This window comes from Amblyomma americanum, chromosome 4 (genome assembly GCF_052857255.1).
Source record: "Amblyomma americanum isolate KBUSLIRL-KWMA chromosome 4, ASM5285725v1, whole genome shotgun sequence".
NCBI lineage: Eukaryota > Metazoa > Arthropoda > Arachnida > Ixodida > Ixodidae > Amblyomma > Amblyomma americanum.
In genome coordinates this window covers 97,474,895-97,499,076 of record NC_135500.1, presented here as the reverse complement: position 1 = coordinate 97,499,076, position 24,182 = coordinate 97,474,895, and the positions used below count along the sequence as shown (strand labels likewise).

At 51.2% G+C, this 24,182-nt stretch overlaps 1 protein-coding gene and 2 pseudogenes across 1 annotated transcript; all 3 read left to right on the top strand.

Annotated features, from left to right (window-relative positions):
- The first annotated feature begins 4,320 nt into the window (after nt 1–4,320).
- LOC144130271 (uncharacterized) lies at nt 4,321–5,840 on the top strand (annotated as a pseudogene).
- Nucleotides 5,751–5,902, top strand: LOC144130683 (U2 spliceosomal RNA; annotated as a pseudogene).
- Nucleotides 5,903–11,766: 5,864 nt separating this feature from the next.
- On the top strand, nt 11,767–16,660 carry LOC144129695 (uncharacterized). Its single transcript, XM_077663795.1, has 4 exons — nt 11,767–11,857; nt 13,601–13,747; nt 15,406–15,530; nt 15,740–16,660. Exons 1-4 carry the CDS (start codon nt 11,767–11,769, stop codon nt 16,658–16,660), a joined length of 1,284 nt encoding a protein of 427 aa, XP_077519921.1.
- The last annotated feature ends 7,522 nt before the right edge of the window (nt 16,661–24,182 follow it).

Below are 24,182 nucleotides of genomic sequence, written 5' to 3'. Positions count from 1 at the left end.
ACCGTCCTTGACGACGTAGAAGAGAATGTCGGCCTGCCGATCCTTTAAGATGACTGGCGCCGTGAAACACCCCTCGATGGTTATTCTGCGGCGAGAGAAATCGTAGAGTGACGCTGATGTTGGCTGCAAAGGGAAGCGTTTCAACCTTGAATACGTGGCGTTCGACAGAATGGAGACAGCAGAACCCGTGTCTACGAGGAAACGTATAGGAACATCTTGTACGAAGACTTCTGTGTGTATCCCTCCTTTGCACTGCCGGTCGAGAAGCAACACGTTGAGATCGCCGGATGCACTGCAGGTGTCGACTTCTCGGACAGCAAGGGCCCTTTCGTCAGGCATGCCGCTTCTACAGACACGCTGAAAATGTCCTCGTTTGCCACATTTGCTGCAAGTTTTACCCCGCGCCTTGCATGTCTTGGAATCTGCAAGATGCCCTGAAGACCCGCAACGGAAACAGGACTTCGGCTGCTGCGAACGCGGTAACTGCGTTTCTGAGCGGCATGGCATCCGATGTTTTTCGACCTTTTGAACGCTCGCAGCCGATGACTGCAGCTCAAGTGAGTATTTCGTGGCTTCTTCGATACTGTTTGCAATAGCCAGTGCGCGTTCAAGAGTGAGCGAAGTGCCTTCAAGCAGTAAGCGTTCCCGAAGAACAGGGTTGCACGTTTTCGCTACAAGTTGGTCACGAATAAAATCGTCAGCCTGCTTACCGAAGTCGCAACTTAATGCCAGCTCACGCAACGCCGTGACGAACGCTGTTGCAGTCTCCCCGGGCAGTTGGGTGCGTTGTCCGAACCGATGCCGCTCCACGACGACGTTCGTTTTAGAAGTGAAGTAAGCGTCCAACGTAGCCACCGCTGCATCGTACTCGTCGCTCGTACCGCTTCCTTCCTTTCCTTCTGTAGGCGGCGTCGACGATTTCTCCTCCGGCAACGCGTAGTACAAGCGTTGGCCTTCCACACCCAAACAGTGTAGCAGCAAAGCTTTACGGCGCGCAGGTGGGTGAGCGTCGCTCCCGGACGCCAGGAGATAGTTCTTGAAAAGGCGGTGCCACTGCGTCCAAGGAATGGCGGGCTTCCCGGGCGTCGGCAGGAACTCGGGCGGTTGATGCAGGCTCATTGCTTCCGCGTTCGGTTACTTCACCACTCGTCGCCAACTGTTGTATCCCGTACCGTTGGGGAACTGCCCGGTCCGACTGCCCGGAGCAGCCGGAGCACCACCACGTCAAGCACCCGCCACGTACCTCTTCGACCAACTCCCCTTTATTCCAGTTCAATGATGAATATATATACAGATGTGCGAGTCAGCTGACCAGATAGGGCGCATGCCTAGCGCCACCTAGTTTATACAAACATAACTACAGAATACAATACCACAGATTCCGTCTTTCGTGCTGCGACCTGTTTTACTGTTTTTGTGTGTTTTTTGTGATTCTGTTTTCAGACGCTGCCGGTGGCTTAGGCCTAACTTGGTTGCTGGTGACCCGCTGCACGTTGGTTCTCTTCGAGCTTTGGCCCTCACCTGGCGACTCGGTTCCTGCTGTCTGGCCGAATCATCTTGCATGCCCAATTGTTGCATGAGCAAGTGTGCACGATAAATCTCTGTATTTTTTTTTTACCTCTAAGGTTTTTTTCTTTTTTGCTCGTCGTAGCGACGAGAAGTGTGCACGTAATTTAGCAGTCTCCCTTCCACTAGTTCTGTTCTCTTACTCTCGTGGCGTGCCCCCAGGCTACTTTTTATCTCTCCTGACTTGCTCGCCTGCGGGGCTCTCACCTTTCTACACATTTGTGTCGCCATTTGCCCGTCTCTCTCGCTCGCTGCAGGCACGTTCTGACAAGCTTGGCCTAACACTCAGCTTGATTGCTAACCCTTTCTATCTCTAACCACCACCCTTGTTTCTCTCCTCCTTACTCTGCCGCCGGGGACTGCCTGCTACTAGGGGGGAAGGAAGCCACGTGTTCGGGACCGGCGTCGGAGCCCTGAGGGACATCCCTCTTTGCAGCTAAACGCCCGAACGGCTTCTATCATTCTTGCTTCCACAGGATGGCATCGCCAGCGTCAAGCACCACCTCCAGCCCAAGTCGACCCGGATCGCAGCCGCGCCTCGAGGGAAGCACGCTCACGGTGTGTTTTCCGCTGGCGCGCACGTTCCGATGCACCGAGAAGGGATGCGCTACCGCGTATGCCCCGGTCACGTGGACGTCCAGGCGGCAGTCCCTCCTTCGACACCTGGAAAGCGACCATGGCGTGCGCGTCGACCGGGTCATATACTTCTGCACCTTGTGCGAGAAGGATATTGGCCTTCGTCCGACTTTGCACGGATGCCTCGCTGGAGGGAGGTTCGAGGAGACCGCTCCTGTGGACCATCGCCACAAGTGCTCTGAGTGTGCAATGTCTTTTACTACAAAAAAGGGATTGAACAATCACCACATGTGGCACCGCAAGAAAGCGGCTTCCGAGGCTCTGCCGCCCCGTCCCGGGCCGTCGACAGCGACTCGCCCGAGGACGCGCCGCTCGCCGACACCATCTGAAGACTCCCTCCCGGAAACGGAGCCCACAGACTCGCCTCCACCAAGAAGACAGTCACCGTCACCGGTATTAACGCACTCTCTTTCTCTAGGTATCTTCGAAACAGCCGACGAGCCACCGAGCCCCGCACCAGCAACGGACATCGCCCCGTCACCGATGGAGCCCGACGTCATCATCTCAACGCAAAGCGAAGCACCCGCCCGGGAAGAGTCGCCGATCCCAACTCCCGCGGACGAAGAGGAGAGCCCGACGCAGCAACTAGAAGAGGAAGACGGCGGCCACGAAGACGAGGAAGCCACCGACCCTGCGGCAAGACGGACTAACGACGACAACGACGGCGCCGGGGACGAAGCAACCACCGACCCCCTGGCAAACCTGACCGAGGACAACGGAGTTCTCGTCGAGCACGCCAGGCGCCTCCGGCATTCGCTGCGGGAGCCTGTTTCTGATGAGGGTTGGGATGACTTCCTTTCCGTTTTGCAGGAGGCCATCGCGGAGGTTGCGAAGGAGGTAAAGCTGCCGACGGCTCCGGCCGGAGGTAAGCCGCGCCAACCGGTCAACCCCGAAAACGCTCAGCAGATTCAGAGACTCTACCGCAGGAATCGCCGCCGAGCGGTACGCCTGATCGTGGAAGGCGAATCTTCGCTCTGCCCGGTCCCGCTTCAAGACATCCAAGACCATTTCACGGCCACGTGGGGACCCAAGGAAGTAGACACGACCATCCTCCTAGACAAGACCAGCTGCATCGAACCGGCGGAATTCCCCCTCGACGCATTCACAGAAGAAGAAGGCCTCAGGAAGCTCCGCAAGTGTGAGAACAGCGCCCCCGGGAACGACCGCATCACCTACCAACACTGGAAAGCCACCGACCCGGAAGCCAAGTTCTTGACCGCCGTATTCAACACCTGCATCAAGTTCCAGAGAGTGCCCCAAGAATGGAAGGAGTCCCGGACGATACTGATCCACAAGAAGGGAGAGGAGCAAGACATCGGCAACTGGTGCCCCATCGCCCTCGGCTCGACGATCGCGAAGCTGTACGCCGGCTGCCTAGCGTCCAGGCTGCAGCGTCGGTTCGGAGAGCACGAGACCCTCTCGCGCTGCCAAAAGGGATTCCTGCCGCACGACGGGGTGTTCGAGCACAACTTCGTGCTGCAGGAGCGCCTTGACGCGGCGCGGGCTGGCCGTGGGGAGCTCTGCGTGGCGTTCCTGGACTTCGCCAACGCCTTTGGCTCCGTCGCCCACAACGCCATCGTCGACGCCCTGCGAGGAGCCGGCGCCGGAGACGACTTCTGCGCCATCGTAGCCGACCTGTACCGCGACAACACCACCCGCATCGTGGCAAAGGACGGAGCAACGCAGTCCATCGACATCTCCGCCGGAATTCGCCAAGGCTGCCCCCTCAGCGGACTACTCTTCAACCTGGTCATCGATCCAGTGCTACGAGAAGTTCAAGGAGACGAGCGACAACACAACATCCTGGCCTACGCCGACGACCTGACCCCGCTGGCCAACAGCCCGGAAGAACTTCAAGCCCGGATCGACAAAGTAACAGCCCTCTCTTCCAGGTTGGGACTTCAACTCAACCCCGGAAAATGCAAGACCATGCACCTCAGCGGCCGGACGCCCGTCGGAACCAGGCCGACAGTCTTCGAAATCAACGGGACGGCCATACCGACGATCAACGACTTTGAATCCCAATCTTTTCTAGGACGCCCCGTCGGATTCAGCGTGTTCCCGGACACCGCAACCGTCGACGACGCCATCGGCGTAGGCCGCCGCCTGCTGACCTCGATGCTCGCCCCGTGGCAGAGGTTGGACGCTGTCAAAACATTCGTATATCCAGCGCTCAACTTCTCCATGAGGTGCGGGTTGTTGGGGAAGGCAGAGTGGGAGCGCCTCGACGAAGCCCTGCGACCGCTAATCAAACGCACTCTTTACCTTCCAGCAAACGCCAGCAACGACTACATCTACGGCAGCGCAGCAGCGGGCACGGCGGGAATTCCCCTGGCAGCGGAGCTGAGCGACATCTGCCGCATCGACAGCGCTTTTAAACTCCTTTCTTCTCCAGACGCAGAGGTTCGAGACCTGGCGAAGCGAGCCGTCACCGAGATCACCACCAAGAGACTGGGCCGAGAAGTGACCGAGGCGGACGTCGCAGCCTACCTCAGCGGGGAGACGGAGGGAGACTTCAGGGCGCGGGCCTCGCAGCTCAAGTCCGTATGGACGGAGGCGCGAAAGGCGTCCCGGCGTCTCGAGGTCACGTGGGAAATGCGGGAAGATGGGCCCCACATCACCTGCGCCGACGTGACTCTGGCGCCGAAGCACCGAACGAAGGTGGTGAAGAAGCTGCGCTCGATCGCCACGGCCGCACGAAATCACTCTCTCCAGCAGAAACCCAACCAGGGAAAGTGATGGAGTGCGTCGCCGCCGATCCCAGCAGCTCTCATTTCATGCGTTCAGGTCTTTTCACCCGTTTCTGTGACTGGCGTTTCCTTCACAGGGCAAGGTTGAACCTCCTGCCACTCAACGGGGCCAGGCCGTGGGCACGTGCAAGCGACCAGCGGTGCAGAGCGTGCGGGCACAACCAGGAAACCCTACCCCACGTGCTCTGCCACTGCATGCGTCAGAGTGCTGCATACACGGACCGGCACAATAAAATCGTGAACCGGCTGAAAGCGGCCGCTGGGAAGCGATTCACAGTCACCCACGAGAACCGTCCCGTGGGAACGACTAACCTCAGGCCAGACCTCGTTCTGGCGCGAGGGGAGTCGGCGATCCTCATCGACGTCACTTGCCCCTTTGACAATCGCAGAACCGCCTTCGATGCGGCACGGGAGAGTAAGGTCGCCAAGTACGAACCCGTGCGCCAATACCTGCTGCGAAAGTTCCAGCGGGTCAGCGTCGAGGCAATCGTTGTTGGAGCGCTCGGCTCTTGGGACCCCAACAACAATAAAGTAATGAAGAGGCTCTGTAGCAGACGCTACTTGCGCCTCTTCAAGAAGCTGGCGGTGAGCGACACCATCGCTGCTTCACGCGAAGTCTACTCCAGACACGTGGCTGCAAAGTGAGGGGCTCGCACTTCGGTGGACCTCAGCAGCTGCGAGTTGGAAGACTTCGAACACGCACAACTGCACACTCACACCACACGGATAAAACTTACAGACGAGACTTCCGATAAAAAGGAACGAACAATAATTAGATATGCCGATGAGAAATAGGAAATGTCCCGAAACATTTCTGAAAAAGCCTCTGTTCTTATCAGCTTAATATCTGATACGGGTCCTATTTGGACCCAAGATATTAAACTTATTTTTGGAATGCGGCGGAGTGCTTGAAGCTTGCTTCACCTCCGCCACGGGTTGGCCCGGTATTGAAAAAAAGTGCCATATTACTTGAGGAGAAGAAGAAGAAGAAGAAGAAGAAGAAGAAGAAGAAGAAGAAGAAGAAGAAGAAGAACGCCATTGTTGCAACTACCGAGGTGACGTCACCTAAAGGTGATAAATACGGCCCTATTCTGCAGGTCATTCATTTCCTGGCGCCCACCAGCGAGCGGCTGAGATTCTCGGAGGTGAGTACACCGCGCCCACCAGTTGGAAGCGATTTTATGTTCTCTTATTACCGAGCTGGCTGGTTAGTAATGGCCTTTTACGGGGCCTACAGCGCCGGAAGGGAACTGTAGGTATTGAGGGGCGCCGAAGTAGAGGACCCCGATCTTGTTCGACCCTATCGAGCGTGTGCCGGCACCTCGGCACACGGGCGTTTTTGCATTAAAATGGAGGCGATGTGCGAAAGCCGCTGTGTGCAGAGGCAGGCATACGGGGTCGCCTGATGGGCTAGGTGATGGCTTTATTAGAGCTGTGGGTACTTAACCCTGACTAGGGTTACTCTACGGTTTGGTGCCCGTGCGTTGCTGTCAGCGTCGGTAGCGGTAAGCAGGCGCTTCGAAAAACCGTGAGAAACGGTGGAAGAATGCAAGCACGCTATAGATAGACCCGCTCATCTCGTTTGCCTTCCGGCACGTATTTTACTAGCGCGGTGCATGGGCTTGCAATTATGAGGCGTTTTTGCGACCGATGAGGCAAGTGCACGCGAATTGGTCGAGAGTGCTTAATCGTGCGACGGTTAGCGCAGTGTGGTATATCTCGCTTCGCGCTTCTTAGCGCCTCTCGAGCCGTTCAGCCCTGCCTAGACCAACGCCGCCTCGTTGCCGCTCGCTTCTGGGACGAGCACCTTGGACATAAGCAAATTCTGGGGCTGCCACGCTAAACATCAGTGTTCGCGGTATCATCTTTACTGAATTTTTCTTTCGCTGTTAACATAACTCAACCTCAACCTAGGGCCTTAAACAGGGTCGTGTAGCACGCTGTTGACTATCTGCAGAACGTTCCGCCCTCGTGTCCTTGTTTTGTTGTGCTCTAATGGTTTCAGCAGTGCAGTAGGGCGAACCGTACGCGTCGCCCACTCGCGCTTCGTGTCGCGATCGAACGGACGACGCCCAAGGCAATCCACCATTCCCCCGTTTTTGCACATTTATATCTCTTATCGCGTTACGGACAGCGTCCTGAACAAGCGCCACCGAGCTTCATATGACCTATAGAACAGCGAACTTCGCTACCTGCAGTTGTTGAAGTTGCCGCATTGTACTCGGGACCTCCTTGCTTGCGAGTTCGAAGGCTGGCCTGAACTCGGATCTCCATTCCCTGGACGCTCCTTCGCAGCTCCGCTTTCTAGCCTACCTACCACGACCTGAAGCAGATTTGCTGTGCTGCCTAGGCCTGGCGTTGCGTTCACGAACCAATACTCCTTTTCAATCGGTATTGCTGATAGCCTTGCCGGCGCTAGCTACAGATGTGACGAGACTGTGCAACACGTATACATTGTGCTATAGCCCTCCACGTATTAGCGAGACGATCGCTTTGCTGTGCACTGGACAGTTTTTATCCTTGCCCGCTGACGGAGACGATTCTCGGATCATGGCCGCAACGATTGTTGGCACTGAAAGCTTTCCAGAAACTGTCCCGTTTCTTGAGTGATTCGCGCCTGCACGACACGCTATATGGCTTTCCCGTAGTCAATCACGCTTGTCTCGAGTGGCTTGATCGGCGCCCTAAGCTGCGCCTGCGATGCCTGGCTGCAGCCTCCGGTGTCGAGGTCGGTTGGCCCACTAATGGCTCCACAAGCGTGTACATTGGCGGCCAACAGGTACAGGCCTGCGTGGTTCGCGGGCACCGGCTCTTTTCCCTTGAAAGATCACTGCCGGCTGAGCAGCGAACCTGCCACGCTGCCGCCACACATCTCATCGTGCGAGTCCATGGCGCACTGCGAGCAAACGCCGGGAACATTTTCTTTGTAAAGGTGTGCGAATATTCGGAAATTTCGAATACCGAGTCAGATGTCCTCCTATTCGATTATTCAAACGAATCAATTATTGCATGCTGGAATTATCCGAAACGAATTGAGTATGTCCTCGAATTCTTCTGGAACTGGCGCGAAGTTCGAATAAGGCCTGTCGTATTTTTCTTCCACGGCTGTTCCAAAAACAGAGGCCACACACCCCGGGTACCAGCTGCCGCGATCGGTATGCGCGGAATGGAGACTTCAGCGCCATAGTGCTGCCGGTGCGGTCTATTCGCGTGGCGGTGTTCATATTCCTCATACGTGGCCTCAGAGATTGGGCGATACGGCAGGGCCCAAGCAGGTTCAGCAAACCCGGCCTTTATGCCTGACCTCGGAGGCCATGCCTCATACGTGCTCTCGTCCGCCTCATGCACTGAGGTGTGGTGCTAGTTGATTACCTTGCGTTATGAACAGCAAAAGGTACTTCTTATATACGCGTAATGTAGCAATGATAAAGTTAATACACCGACTTCGTGTTGCGATCCCCCTCTTGCAGATCAGTGTCGAGTCTTTTAACCGATATAGCTATAACTGCGAAAACAGCGCCTCGCTGTTTCTTCCCTTGTGGCCACCGCAGCGGTGGCCTTGTGGTAGAGGATCCGCCTCGCTTTCGGGAGGTGCTGGGTTCGATTCCCCGCCGCCAGGTACCCACCGGGTACAATATTTCCCCCATCCTGGTGCTCGGCTCTTCTAGGGTGAGATGCCTGGGAAAAGGGTCTACGACCAAACCGTTGCCTTGAAGGATCAGAGTTAAGTTCTGCCGTCAAGCAACCCTAAATCCGCCTCGTGCGGTAGAAGCCCATCTTATGGCCGGGGGAATTCTTGTACCCATTAAAAAACCGGTGGGTACCCGGCGGCACTAGGGATCGAACCCAGCACGTCTCGAATGCGAGGCGGATGCTTTACCACAAGGCCGTATATTACCACAAGTAGCGTATACTCATAAAAAAATATTCGATTCGGTTCTCACTATTCGATTCGATTCGGTAGCACAGCTACACTATTCGATTCGGTTTGGAAAAAATACTATTCGCACACCCCTAGTTTCTTGCCATGCGCGTTCCGGCTCTCTCGCCAGTGCTCTTTCAGTGACAGAGCCGGCGCTCGCGACCCGGTAATCACTCAGGCCTGCATCTCGGTCGGCTACGAATGCAGCAGCATCCACGCTCGTGACTCTCTTGATGAAGCGGTATCTGACACATGGATTGCTGCCGCCAGGCGTCACATGCGCAGTGTGTCATCGACTAGGTACTTCCGAACGCAACGTCTTTGCTTCCTTACTTCGCTCTTCATTCGATCTTATAATTTTCTCGTTCTCATTTTATCCCCCTTTTCTTTCAGTGAAGTGTTGTAAGGCAGTACCTTCTCTTCTTTAACCTCCCCACTTCTTTCTGCCTTCTGTCCTTATGTTCGCAGGTATTAGGCGCGTGTGAAAACCATTGAGTTCTCATTCGCAGCTGTGGTTGAGCGTGGACATGTGTATAGACGCTGTCTGAGTGCCAGAATCGTAGGAAGGAGCGAATATTTAGTCTCGATGGTCGGGAAGAATGCCACCTAAGTTCATATTTGCTCAAGGCTAGGAATGTCCGCAACAACGAAGACGAGCAAAGCCGCTAACTGTGAAAGTGTGTAACTGTACATGCTTTGCAGCTGCCGGCGTTGGGTAAGTTGCACACGTGGGAATAGAGAGTTTGAATGCCTTCTTATTAACCTATGGTGCCCAACGTCACGGGTTCGAATCGGTTTCAGCGGCTGCATTTCGATAAAGCGGAGATGTCACCGCATGTTAAAGAACCCTATGCAGTCTAAATTAATCCGGAGCCCTCCATTACTGGGTCTCTCATACCCCATTAGTCTCTTCGGGACGTTAATCCTGAACGCCAAGTATCATAATCTAGGGTGCGAAGCACAGGCGGCTGCATCCAATGGCAGGGTGGAAATTTTAAATACCTTTTAGAGAGATCGTCGCGAGGAACTAGGGTGTTTCACTTTTCGGGAAGCGAAGGAATAGAACAAAAAAAACTGGAAGTTCAAATACAGGGTACTCCTTAAAGTTATGCACGTCAAATTTAAACTTTTTTTCTTTATCGCCGCCAGCTTCCTCCTCTTACTCGCGCGAGGAGAGTATCTTTCATACGCGCCCTAGACCCGATAGTACCGCTCTTGAAGGATTTGTCACGCAAGACCTCTTCTGCTAAGTTAGGGGCAGATCGCGACGATTTCGGCGCATGTCTGGAATTTTCAGTCGTTAAATACGTAGGCCGGGGCCGAGAGCGACGGATTCTGATCCCGACGGCCGGTCGTGCGCGTTCGCGGCGGCCGCCGCAAAGTTTGGACAACGCCTGTTTGTCGACCTTCTCTCCGCCTATGGTACCAACTAGTGACAATAGACGAGAAATACAGGAGTGATTTTTGCCTTGCATCAGAACAGAAGGCTACCGACAGGCCGATTCTTCATTGCGGGTAAAGCCGGCGGCCATTTTTTTTTCTCATTGCCCCGGACCAACGGAAGAGAGAAAATAATGTTTACCCACATACTTTCCACTGACGGGACGCAAAATTGTGGTCGTAGGGGCTAAGTACCAAGTATGTCCGAAACGTAATGCCAGTGAGTCGGTTAAAGAAAAATTGATCAGATCGGTTCAACACATTGAAAGGTTTCAAAAAAGGCTCCTCCTGCGTTGATATATCACTTCCTGCGAGATTTCCAGGTATCGAAGGTGTCACGGTAGGACTCCTACTGAATGTCCTTTAAAGCCTTGGTGCAAGCCTCTTTGAATCTGTCAACTGCTCCGAAATTATTTCCTTTCACGGGAGTTTCCGAGCGGGGAAGCAAGTCTGGGGGAGCCATGTCAGGACTCTAGGGCGGCTGGAGTACCGTGTGTACTTTTGAATCTGCCAGGAAGCGGGTCACGAGGAACGTGGTGTGGGCTGGTGCTATGTGATGGTGAAGTTTCAAAGAGCCCGCTATGCCAGGTCAGACGCGATGAACCCTTAGTTTGAGTCTCTTGAACACTTACACGTAGAATCTGACGTTGGCGGATCTGCATGTGGTTCGAACTCGTGGTGTGGGCTGGTGCGATAGGATGGTGAAGTTTCAAAAAGCCCGCTATGCCAGGTAGACGTGATGAACCCTTCGTTTGAGTCTCTTGAGCACTTACACGTAGAATCTGACGTTGGCGGATCTGCATGTGGTACGAACTCGTGGTGTGGGCTGGTGCGATGTGATGGTGAAGTTTCAAAAAGCCCGCTATGCCAGGTCAGACGCGATGAACCCTTCGTTTGAGTCTCTTGAGCACTTACACGTAGAATCTGACGTTGGCGGATCTGCATGTGGTACGAACTCGTGGTGTGGGCTGGTGCGATGTGATGGTGAAGTTTCAAAAAGCCCGCTATGCCAGGTCAGACGCGATGAACCCTTCGTTTGAGTCTCTTGAGCACTTACACGTAGAATCTGACGTTGGCGGATCTGCCATGTGGTACGAACTCGTGGTGTTGGCTGGTGCGATGTGATGGTGAAGTTTCAAAAAGCCCGCTATGCCAGGTCAGACGCGATGAACCCTTCGTTTGAATCTCTTGAGCACTTACACGTAGAATCTGACGTTGGCGGATCTGCCATCTGGTACGAACTCGTGGTGTGGGCTGGTGCGATGTGATGGTGAAGTTTCAAAGAGCCCGCTATGCCAGGTCAGACGCGATGAACCCTTCGTTTGAGTCTCTTGAACACTTACACATAGAATCTGGCGTTGGCGGATCTGCCATGTGGTACGAACTCGTGGTGTGGGCTGGTGCGATGTGATGGTGAAGTTTCAAAGAGCCCGCTATGCCAGGTCAGACGCGATGAACCCTTCGTTTGAGTCTCTTGAACACTTACACGTAGAATCTGACGATGGCGGATCTGCCATGTGGTACGAACTCGTGGTGTGGGCTGGTGCGATGTGATGGTGAAGTTTCAAAAAGCCCGCTATGCCAGGTCAGACGCGATGAACCCTTCGTTTGAGTCTCTTGAACACTTACACGTAGAATCTGACGTTGGCGGATCTGCCATGTGGTACGAACTCGTGGTGAAGGAGACCCCTAATGTAAAAAAAAAACAGCATGATGTTGAACATCTTCTCGCTCATTCTGGCCTTCTTGGTGCGAGGGGATACCGAGGCGTGCCACTCGGCACTTCGCTGTTTCGTATGCTGCATACTTTGGTGTCGTACAGGTATTCAGCACCCAAGACTTGTCACCAGTGATGACCTTTTCAAAAAGTGGGGTCACTTTTTAGCTCCTAACACGTTTAAACTCGGCGCGATTTTTGGCCGTCCGTTAAACTTTGGCCACAATGTTCGCACAAACTTCGCATCTGCAAATTATTCGTCTCAATCTCGTGATTTTGTTTTTTAGGAGGGGAGGGGGGAATTAATAAATTCTGTGCCACTGAACCGACACTGAAACGATGGTCTGAGCTCAAAAGATCTGTCAAACGCGCCACATTCTGGTCGGAGAGGGTCATTGATGGCCGTACAGCGCGGACTTCATCCACGGCCTTCTAAAAAGACCTTGTGGCACCAATAGACTTGAGTTGCTGACACAATTATTAACAAAGAACATCTTTATCATGCGGAACGTTTCCACTGCGCACTTGCAGAGTTTCATACGGCGATAGCCCTTCATTTTTTAAGGCGAAGCTTAGCCGTCCTCCCAATGTGGTCAAGCACCACTCGTTAGCCAGACCTCCCGGGAAAACTAGAGAAAATTGAGGCCGAAACACTTCTGCGCGTTTTCCAAAGAACCCTCACACCCTACGTTTAACAAATCCATCCTCATTCCATTGCCGCTCCATCCTGAAGCCTATCCTGTGAATTTTCTTCTGGCCTTATTTTGAGAAGTGGTCCTCCTCACTTCAATTCGGTGCTCACGTTTTTAATCTATGCTCCTGTTGCAAAACTGGTGTTACGAACTCGCACATGGCGACTGAAATCTATTCGCTGCGCCTCGTGCGCAGTTTTCACATACGTCAGACCTTATATCCGGGAAGCTGATCTCAGGTTGTGCCCACTGACGTGCTTGCGAAAGCACTTGGAGAAACGACCACCACTGCAGATTTCCTTGACGCTACTTCTTGCATGCAGGACAATGCGGTATATCGCAGGCTTGGTACGCCGCTTCACGCAGAGGCTTTCGCCTTGCGGTGCCACTGCTTGCCACTCTACTTTTATCTGGTCGCTAGGTTGATGTTCTGTACCCGCGCTGTTTTTAACGCCCTTTTTTCAAGCCCTCCATGCCTCTTGCTGCCATGCGAGCGTTTCGCTGGCGAACGATACAGCAGTGCCACTCTGTGCAGGTGGCGTGTGTGCTGTGCCACTGCATTGTGAGCATCGCAAGGAAATTTCCTCCAGGATGATTTTTCTTTCACGCACGCATACGCTCGTGGTGCCTGTAATCCGTCGGCATTAAGTTCAAATCAGGGGCTCACGGGCCACACTATACGAATGATGATGTTCCCAAGTTATTCAGGCAGCACACGTGTTGACGTTACTCTTCAAAAAGAAGAAGCAAGCTGCGAATTCGATGTGAACTTAACTTTATACATATGCGCCACTTCTTTATGCAGTGTTTCACCTCGATTCGCTTGCAGACAACCGTTACGGTGCAGTTTCGACCAAGCGTGCCTGCTTTTTTACAGGAACCGTGCTCGTGACAAAGTGCCCCTGTCTGCACCCCGGCGACGTGAGGAAATTCACCGCAGTGAATGTCCCGGCCTTGCATCACATCAAAGATTGCGTCGTGTTCCCGGCAAATGGTTTCAGGCCACACTCCGACGAAATGGCAGGCAAGCATGCAGCGAACCGCTTTTCTGCGCAAGCCGGTGCGCTTTCTTTGGTCGCCTTTAGTACGGCCGCGCCATCTCCGCACGCGTACAGTGCATGGTAAAGGCTTACTCGGTCACCCGTGATTGACTTTAAGAGCCTCCGCTAGGGTTCCAGTGCTGTCAGCTGCGCACACTGACCCTAGTCGGCGTCGCATAAGACTAGCTCTGACGGTAGAACGCGCTGCAGCAGGACACTAAAGCGGCGAGCGCATTTCTTCAATCCGCGTACCGTCCGGCGCACTCAAAAAGCGCGCAATTTGAACAGGTTTATTTCATTCTGTAGGGGGCTAGTACTGCTGCCGTTCACTTGTATTGCCAATTCATTATACAGCCTGTGTATGCGCAACATTCTGGCGATGCTGTCGACACGGAAAACTACCTGGAACACAGCTTAATTAGCCAGAGGGGCAAGCGGTTTCTGGCGCGCACCCGTAGTGCATTTCCACGCTGTCTGCCTGCGCTTATAGCCACGAGCTCCCGCACTCTGTCCAAGCCACACGTGGCGCGCGCGTCAGCCAACTGGGCTACTTCGACAGCACTTTGGCAAGAAACGTGATCAGCCAATCGCGCGCAACTAATCGTTCAGAACGTGGTCTCTCGTTTGTCGCCGCCCAATTGGCTGACGGCAGCTTTTTTTATTTTTTTTACGTGCGCGGCGGAACAATTTCAGCGCCGCATGGGCACTGCGGACTGCCTATACTCCAATTCTGCGTTGTGAAGTTTGCGGAAGCTGGCAGGTATATTCGGTCAATAATACCTCCGCTGGGTACACAGTTCTGCAAAAAAAAGTAAAGTAATTCTACAGAAAAGTACGTGGCTGTGTTTACTGTGCGGGTATCGCATACATCGTTCGCATGCGTTTTAATTTCCTAAACAAGCGCGCTGTGATGCCTAGGGCTTGCCCTGTGCTGGAGACCAGAAGTACCGAAAACTTGTAACCATGTAATCAGTCACGTATGCAGGTAGCTCCAGTATGAAAGCAAGCAGTCGGTTTGTCCACGAGAAAAAGTTCTGCTGCTGCTTCTGCACTGCAAGTAATGCATCGGGAATTACACTGCAATGCGCATTACCCGCACTTCTCGGCATATTCCTCAAAACGATGTCTGTAATCGCCAGCATACTAGAAGGCTTTCTGCTACACCAGCGAGGGGTGTGGTCGTTCTGGATTGTCAATACTAATTATTTGAGAGTGAACTACTTCGATATCTGAGCGTGTAAAAACTCAATTGCAGTGCAATGCTTTCCTCGGTAAATGAGCTCCCTGCGTTGCCGCACTTTGAGCATTTTGCGTTGCTGGCTTGTATACAAAGTTCCGAGCCTTCGTTTAAGTTTTTTTGTGGCCTGACCCTTACGTCGACCGGCCATCAGTATCGCCCGACAGCTTCCAGCTACGTCATCTACCGCAGATAAAAAAAGGCACGGCAAAGCCATATTCAGTCGATTGCTTCAGTCTCTCTTCCGAGCTCGTCACTGGGCTCCGGAGCACAGGCTCTCGGTATTAAGAGATGGAGGGAATATGGGGAAACGCCCATGATGAAGAGAATTGAAATACAGAAGCCACCAACTCCATTTCGATAGCTAGAGTCGCTGCGTACATATTAAATACCATCTTTTTGCAGGTTCCGACTTGGATGGAGACGAGTACATTGTCATTTGGGACAGGAATCTGCTCTTTCCGGGACCTAACCAAGAGCCCATGATTTACGGACAAAAGGTTCAACAGCAGCGTTCTGAACTGAGTCTGGTAATTACGAAAAAGATGGCTCTTATTTAACTATTGGATTCAAATGCACCGAAGCCAACTACGACTGCTTCCTACGAACTGTAATATTAATTTACATGCAAGTTGCAGTGGGTGGAGGCTAACATTTACTTCTTCCGGTTCTACTCATTACTCCGTTCCAACGGCTGAAATTGGGTATTGATACCAACTTTATCTTGTACTCCTTCCAGGTCGATGGTATGACGAAATTCATCTCGGACTACATCAAGAACGACAACGTGTGCGTCATGTCCAACGCGCACCTAGCAATGGCAGACAAGCTTAAGGACGGCGTGTTTTCGAAACAGTGTCTCTCCATAGCGGCCAAAATCTCCACCTGCCTAGACTTTGCGAAGACCGGGGTGGCGGCCGTGTTGGAGAAACACGAAAGGCCCCGAGAATACCCGGACTTCATGGCAAAGGGATGTCACAAGAACACTTATCGTTCAAACAGGGTTCTTGGCCACCTCTACAGATTCCAAAGGTTCTTGGAATCTGTAGTTAGCACCAGCTTCAACAGCCACCTAGTCGACGGCAGAAGCAACATAAAGCTGCTCGAATTCCACGGCTGGATGAGCTACAGGAGCGTTGTGGAGGAATTGCGAGCGGCGTACGAGTTCGATATGGACCGCATACTGAAGCAGTACGGCATCAAAACTGAAGCAGAAGTTGTGTCCGGCTTCATCAACGACACCTCCAGCTTCAAGAAGAGCCACTACGAAAAGAGCAACGTGGAAGTTCTCGTCACTAAGCAGTACCGTGCCATAGCGCAGTCGACAAGAGAGAGATTTTTCGAAAAAGTTGAAGAGGCGTGTTACCTGGAAAGCGCTTTCTCTACCGAGGAGAAAACGACCATTCTGCTAAGAATGGCGTCCGCATGCTTCATGGTGACGTACTCTAATGCACACAAGACCTGCTCCAGCTTTCCCTGGATATTTTCGGACCTCATTCTCTTGGTTATGGCGAGTGCGTCTCGACGCGAGATGCCATACCGGCAAGGCATCCTTCTGATCGCCTGCCTGGACAGTCAGCTGCCTCCTGCTTCATCACAGCTGTCTGCCAAAAGCATCGCCCTTGAAGTGGTACTAAAATGGGCTGTAAAGGAAGACTAACAGCTGCAAGACGCAGGTGTTCGCTGCTCCCGCATCTGTAGACATTGTTTGGAGACTCTCTTCATCAACTCAGCAAGAGCTGAAGACGCTATAGCTAATGGCGAGGGGGCACCCTCTCCTGGCTGTTACGTGACATCCTTTTTCCGTTACGTCGGCAGTACGTCTGTCGTCTTCCCCAAATGCAACTCCTGCAGCTGGTCATCGCAAACACACACGCTCACAATGGCCGCACGTTGCCTTCACAATGGCGGCACGTCGCACGTTGCCTTCATTGCACTTCAACCGCAAGTCCGTTTTCTCAGATTAATTTTCTACGACGAAGCCTAACAGATGCACGCAGAAGACGGCTTATGTTGAAAACAGGTTTTTTGCGCCGCTATGAAAACACTCTCGAAAAGAGGTCCTGTTGTGAAAACATTGGCTAGCGGACTGAGGCTTCCGCTCAACCCTTGTTTATTTTGTGTGTATTCCCAGATGTGGTCTTAGAAGCTGACGTTAAACGGATTACTGTCGTGTCTATTTTCTTCTGCTGTTCAGGGTAACAAAGTCACATTGGTAACAATGCGTGAACATTTTCTCGTTATAATAGTAAGAAATTCGCAGTAAGCGTTGACTTCACTTCTGTTGCGATCCGCGGGGATTAAAACTAACAATTTCTCAATTCATTAGTAATACGGTAACTCTTGCCATGAAGTGACAAATATTTTTTTCGTTTTCTTTTCCGAATTTGTACTCTACAATGTGGCATTTATGTTCCGGTCATATACACGTCTAGATCCAGTATAGCATTGTCTACTTATATCTGCCAATTTTGTGCAGTATGTTTCATAGCTCTTCCGTTTTTACTAGCTGTAGGTGGTCCCAATTCCAAGCTACGGGACCCCTAATTGAATAATCTTGTAAATTTTTATTGCGTTCTGAAATAAACATTCTGGAGAAAGCATATGGAAAAGGAAAGGTTCTGCTTCATGGCCCGGCTATTGATTTTCACTCTATCGGGCTTCGGTCTCGGCGGAGTTCTTTGGCACTGCGCCATTGTATGAAAGCTCGAGCACCTTGCATCCTGGTGGCACCTTTTTTCGATGCTTCCCAACGTCGCAACGCCGCGACCCGCAGCGGTGGCTCAGCAGCTTTGGCGTTCAGCTGCTGATCGAAACTCTCGGGATTGAACCCAGTTTAGTGAAAAATAAAACACGTGCACGCAAAACAGGAAACGTCCACAAGCTTTCACTTGTTTTGAGTTTCTCCATATTTTTTTTTGGTCTTCCCTCAAATCTTGTAGCATCCCAGTTGGACACTTTGTGTACTATCACTCTCAACTGCTAAATATGCTGTCAATGCTGTGCGCTTAATTTTTTTTTTAACGTGGCCTAAATGTATCAGTTCATTTTTTGTCGTGATATGTGCTCAATTGCATGCTGCCATAAATTTCAAATCTGGCTTCGAACCAAGATGCGAAATATTTTCCTTTTGTTTTTGCCCATTTTTATTTTGCGCCATCTTAGTTGCATTCGCACGCTTCTTGGCTTGTGCTGTGCCCCCTTCGACCAGTGGCAACAAAGGACGGGTTCGCGTGTGTGCGTATATGTGTGACTTCTGGCTGATTGCAGAAGTGGTAGTTCTCAAACCTTAGCACAAACGCCCCTCTAGTGCGCGGAAATGCTTTGAAAGCTGTCCGCGCACTATTCAGCTTTCACGAGCATCGGTCGCCACCGCACGCTCGATCGTCGGCTGACAAATTATCTTACGCCCAGAATAAAGCGTTGCGGTGGCATAGTCACTATGGCGCTGTTCTGCTGAAAAATGAGTATGCACATGTGGCCACGGTGACCGAATTGCCATGGAGGTGAAACGTGAAAAAGTTCGTCTCATGCTGGCATTCTCGTGCAAGTTTCAGGAAACAAGACGAAAGAAAGAAATCCGAAGCCCTGCGCTCCACGGTGAGTCGCGTGTCCCAGGCTTAGCTTTAGCCCGTTAAAAATCAATTATGTAAGCAAAGTGCACAAGGACAAACCAAAGTGAAGAAAAGATGAAGCGAAATTTTCAACACCGCAACATTGGAGTGCACCCAGCACGGCCCCATTACAACGTTTCGAGACGTGATCTGAAGGAAAATGGAATGTTTGTTTTTTTTCCTCTGCCGTGCTTGTTTCGTATAGGCGCCGCCTCGGTTCCGAAACAAGCGCGGCTGCGCGCTGATAGCGTACGGAGCGAACGAAGCAACAGCAAACACTATGCAGAAGGCAGCCTTACCAGGGTTTCTTGACAAGAGTTCGCTAAAGCCAGATACGTATATTCAACCGACTGCGAATAGTTTTTTTTTTTTTCAAGCTCATGCGTCGACATTAGCTTTCAAAAACATTACCGCGCACTAGAGGGGCGTTTGTGCTAAGGTTTGAGAACTGCCACTTCTGTAATCAGCCAGAAGTCATTGATCATTCCTTTGCCTTGAGTCCAAATGCCGTTACCTGCTAGGAAATCTTCAAGCCGACTCTAAGAAAGCACACCGAGGTCACGCCACCCAGCGTCCGATTTATGGCTTTACAGAAAAAGCACTACAACTACTTGCAAAATTTTTGTTGTTCAAAGGACTGTTCAGCCTCTGGAAGAGGCGCGAGATAGGCCGCCATGCGCAGTTACCATGTTCGACAGTCTCTTTTCCAACAGCGCTGTACAACTGTCCATGTCATTCCTAGCTCTACGCGTGAGCGCGCCTTCCTAAGTTTCGATGCGCATGCTATAAGGGCGGCGTGAAAATGTTCATGGAGGGATCGCAATAATGCGACCTGATTATGCAAGGCATAAGCGGTTTCAGGGGTTAAATTAAGTATCCGTCCAATGAAAGAAAGAAAAGGTGCGGTGGAAAATTTTTTAAGATGGCATCTTGAACTTTGGTGTGAGAGTGCTCCTTCTATCACACGTTGCGTCTTGCACTCTGGGCAACCTATTAGATAGGTCCTGCTTGATGAAAGCCGCCCCGCGGCTACCATGAGAATATTGGACCTCTATTGTACTAGTGCCTTGGTCAGAAGTAAAAGTGAAATTATACCAGAGTTCGAAAAAATATTGCACGTCTCTGTGTACCGCGGCCATCAACATCCCTGACACCGAGCAGGTAGGCCGCTTCGTGCACCTGTTGATCCCTTGTCAGAAGATAAGCACACAGCAATAAGTGGGTATTTAACTTAGCAGAACTAGAAGGTGCCATTCATCAAGTGCGGCTTTCAAAGACACCTGGACCTGACGGACTTTCAGGTAAAATTTACGGGGCATTGAAGTCTATCTCATATCTTGTCCAACGTAGCGTTCTCATCAGTAGCTTTATTATTGAAATTCTCTGAGCCTTCCACGAGAATTCATCTGAAGGGAAAAGAAGTGCTCCTTATGACAAACATGACGGGAGCCAACAGCCGCCGAAACCAAGAAGCATACGGGTTGTTTTCTTATTCCAATTTTTTCGTTAATTGAAGATTAATAGTGTAAATATTCAATTCCTTAAATATAATTGATAAGAAAGCAGAAGGAAAACAACCACATGCCGCCGGTGTGATCCGAACCCACGTCATTCGAATTTCGCGTCCGGTGCTCTACCAAGTTCCAACTGAGCTACTGCGACGGTTGTATAATCTTCTGCTTTCGGGGCTGTTTGTGTGTAGTGTAACCGAACCTTCAGAGTAGCTCCGTTGGTAGCTCAGTTGGTAAAGCACCGGAAGCGAAATTCGGATGTCGTGGGTTCGGATTCCACTGGCGGCATGTGTTTGTTTTTCTTCTACTTTTTACCAATTGTCGATCAATTAGTGATCGAATATTTACACTGTGAATCTCCAATTATTTACCCCACAAATAAAAAAAAAAACATCCCCACGCTCATTGTTTTCGGCGGCTGTTGGCTCTCGTCATGCACAAGAATTGATGTTATTCATTCCGAAAATCGACGATAATGGGTGTTTTATAGGCGGCTAAGGCCATCATGCGCCAAACGCAGACGATGATAAAAGAAAATTGTGAATTATAGCGGCCTACAGACAGATGGCGCTATTTAATGCAGACCGCATAATTTTCGGTGAAGTGCTGTCGATTCGGCTGCATTTTACACTACCGACTACTACTGTACCTCAGTCGTTGCGTGGTTTGAGAGGCCGTTCATCACTAACAAACACACATGGTGCCCATGGTGCGGTTCAGCGGCAACCCTCGCGGACACCTGGAAAGGCTTCAAATTGACCCCGAGAAAGCATGTGAAGCTGGCATCAGCCCAAGCGCAGCCAATGAGTAATTATTAGTCCCTTATTACAAATTTACTCCTCCTTTGAGGATTCCCCTAAACATTTGACCAACACTGTTTCCACTTCGAGTTGCTGATCGATTCGCTCTCGCCCGGTTAGCTCAATTGGTAGAGCGACTGCTCCAGTGAAGCGGTGGGACGTCCCCCGGTTCGAAACCCGGACCAGGTCGAATTTTTCTTTAATTGCGAAGTTTCTGAGAAAGCTCTATAGCTTTCCTTTGTAGCCGTATGGCTGCGCTTGGGTGGATGCCAACGAGTAATTACTCTCTTATTATTAATAACTGCTGTACGTGATTGATTGTAAACAGTTATTGTTAAGAACCAGTGTCCACCCTTTTACTATGAAAAGTCGCTATAATTTGTTGCTTATTTGGAACGGCTGTTTACAAGCAATGTGCAAAGTGGCGACATTCCTGGTTTTGCTGTCTTGGGTAGTGTACTTAATTAGCACCTCATGCAGTTGTTCTCGCGTTTTGCTGTGGAGCCGGATCCAGCACCAATAAAGCTGTTCATTTCGCAGAACAATTTGGTTGGGTTGTTCGTGCTCTGTTCCAAGAGTTGTGGTCTATGGTGTGAATTAAAGGGGGTCTACGCCGGCTGGTTACGCTGGTGTTATATGGAGTTCGTGTGTGCCGCCAAACTACCTTGGCGTCCCATTAAACGCGTGCAAGCTTAGCGCACACTGCTGAAAGCACCGTGCATAATGACCCCTTAGCACTAGGTTCAGACTCTTGTCCTCCCACAGGGTGTATAAATATTTGGAAAGATACCTCCTGTGTTATGTTTTCGGAAACCAAAATTCATTATATTGAGAAAATTATTCGTGGTGGCAGACTTTGCAGTTACTGCTTTATCAGATTATTTGCGACTTTTGTGTAAGGCTCGTCATTTGAGCCTGTAAGAGCGTGATTATCTTTTCAGGCATTTCAGCGCTGGGGAGCTTGGTTAATAGCCCATCTTTATGTGCCGCAGAATGTTTGTGCGTTTCATGTTTTTCAGACACACCTCGCACCCGATAGTCCATGTGTTCACGGAGCTCAATCTAGTTGTCGCTTGTCAGACCCTGACTGTGTCTTCTATGTTTTAGCACCTTCCTCGTTTATGGGGGCTTGTGCTTGAGGTGCATTTTTTTCTGTTTCTTTTCTGGCGGTGCATTTCTTTTCACGAAATTTTCGTTTTCAGATTTACGAACATGGTTGCACGAAAATTTCATTTTGATGCTTTGCACGTCGGCTTCGGAAAAGAGCTATTCTTGTGCGCCTGCAAATTGTCGCCTCTGTTATCTTCAGCTAAACCAAAAAAAGCACTGTGTTTAGCAGTTTTATAGATGCTATTTTGTCCTGGGATGCTTTCCAGGAGACTTTCAAGAAGTACATTAATTTCAATTCCGTGCGACGCCGTATACACCGCGTGCTGCGCTGCTTTGGTAGACTTCTTGTTATGTCCTCCCTTATTGGACTGCACAACCTATAAAAAGGTCTTACTAAGGGCCACAACTATGAGTATGCTGCTTTATAGAAGTCGTAACTTAACCAAACGATTGTTTACGTTAGCGAAATGTTTGACCAAACTGCCTGGAAACCGAGCTGGTACTTGCCTATCACTTGCTTAACCTTGCCATCATATTATTGTGCAGTTAGCAAGCCAACGCGCTTATGTCGCAAGCCGAAAGTCTTGGGTTAGATTGCCACGCAAACCAAATTTTCGTTTCAGCTCAATTTTATTAAACCTTTTCCATTGGGATTTTTCCCTCAGACGACGACATCGACTTTTCTGTGACTTGGGACCCTTAACGCTGTCGCGTTAAAACGACACCCGCGGCGCCGTAACTGCGGCTACGAGGAAGGTGGTCAAAGAGCAAATACAGGGCCGTTGGACAAATCGTGCATGAAGGCGCATCGGCGAGAGGAGGCCGGAAGCGGAAGGGGGGCGGCCGGGTGTACTTGGCGAGCGCATGGCACCAGCGTTGCGGCGCGCTCGAGTCGTCGCTCCTGTCTTATTCGTGATGGCATCGCATGCTTAGTTTATGTTATGCACTTAAAAGGCTAAGAACACAATCATAAGAACACTCGGAGATGTTGAGCAGTGTCATAAAGACTGGAAACCTCGCAGTCTTGCATGGGAGGCAACAGCGCTGCGCCAGCTTCTCAGCACCCCCCCCCCCCCCCCTCCTCCCCCTTGAAAAGCAGTCACCGCAGCGCGCCGGTTGGAAGAGTATGAAGGCGCCCCAAATTAGCTCGAAAGTGCGTTCTTAACAAGATCTGTGGCTATGGGTTCGTTGTTGCATGCTCACTTCATCCCGCCAACATGAGTTTAAGCTTTATTGTTACCAGTAGTATCCTATGTTCTTTATTTATTGCCATTATATTTTACGCCTTTTACGTTCTAGATGCTTTGCTATTGTCGGGTTTGTATAATTGGTAGTTTTTAGAAGGACTGAGCGCCTGTTTCTGAATTGCTCAGGTATTTTGTAGCCAATAAACACTGCCTCATTTACTGCACATATGGCCTTATTTCTTCTTCTTCTGCCCCGAAATTGTGATATGATCATTTGCCCAACGTAACACTAGAACGTACAGGTAGAAGCAATATGAGAGAAAACACGGGAGCGCGTGGTTTCCGGGCTTCTCAAAGCACTGCTGCCGACAGACTATACGAGAAAGGACGGCACCAAGGGCATGCGCGGAAAGACTCAGCCAGCAATGCTTATTGGGCGTGCGCCTTTGCCGCCGATTCTCGCCGCCTTTCGGCGACAGCGGTCCGCAAATTGCGGCGGCCACGCGCTCCCGTGTTTCCTCTCATATTGCTTCTAGAGTAAACCCCTACAAAAATGTTATTGCCATTGATGCTAACGTGCGGAGCGCACTTGAAAACTTGACTGCAATTACCAAACTCGGCGGTATCAGCGTACGCCCTCTTATCCTTTAAGACAGCGGCGCTACGGCCGGCGTACTAAATTTACAACGTAACCACCGCCATCTGTGACGCCTGTTTGTCCATCTTTAACAAGCCGGCGACCAACAGCATTTCAAAAATCCACGTTTAGCGCCTCGGAAGGCCTAAATGCGTCAAGCTGACCTCGAAGGGTGACTGTTTACCATCACACGTGAAGTCTGGGCATTTTCGGCACCCAGTTCGGCATTTCGTACCTAAGCCGCTACAGTTAAGGAAGTGCATGAGGAGTGCTCACGTGAGCGGCGTCTGCAACAACTCCATCGAGTGCCCGAGATTCTCCGA

What these genes read in the sequence shown, in the direction of transcription:
- LOC144129695 (XM_077663795.1), top strand. Translation starts at nt 11,767, where the DNA reads ATGAACCCTTCGTTTGAGTCTCTTGAACACTTACACGTAGAATCTGAC. An exon ending in ACACTCCGACGAAATGGCAG is followed by an intron (nt 13,748 to 15,405) that starts GCAAGCATGCAG and finishes ATCTTTTTGCAG; the next exon opens with GTTCCGACTTGGATGGAGAC. An exon ending in AGCGTTCTGAACTGAGTCTG is followed by an intron (nt 15,531 to 15,739) that starts GTAATTACGAAA and finishes TACTCCTTCCAG; the next exon opens with GTCGATGGTATGACGAAATT.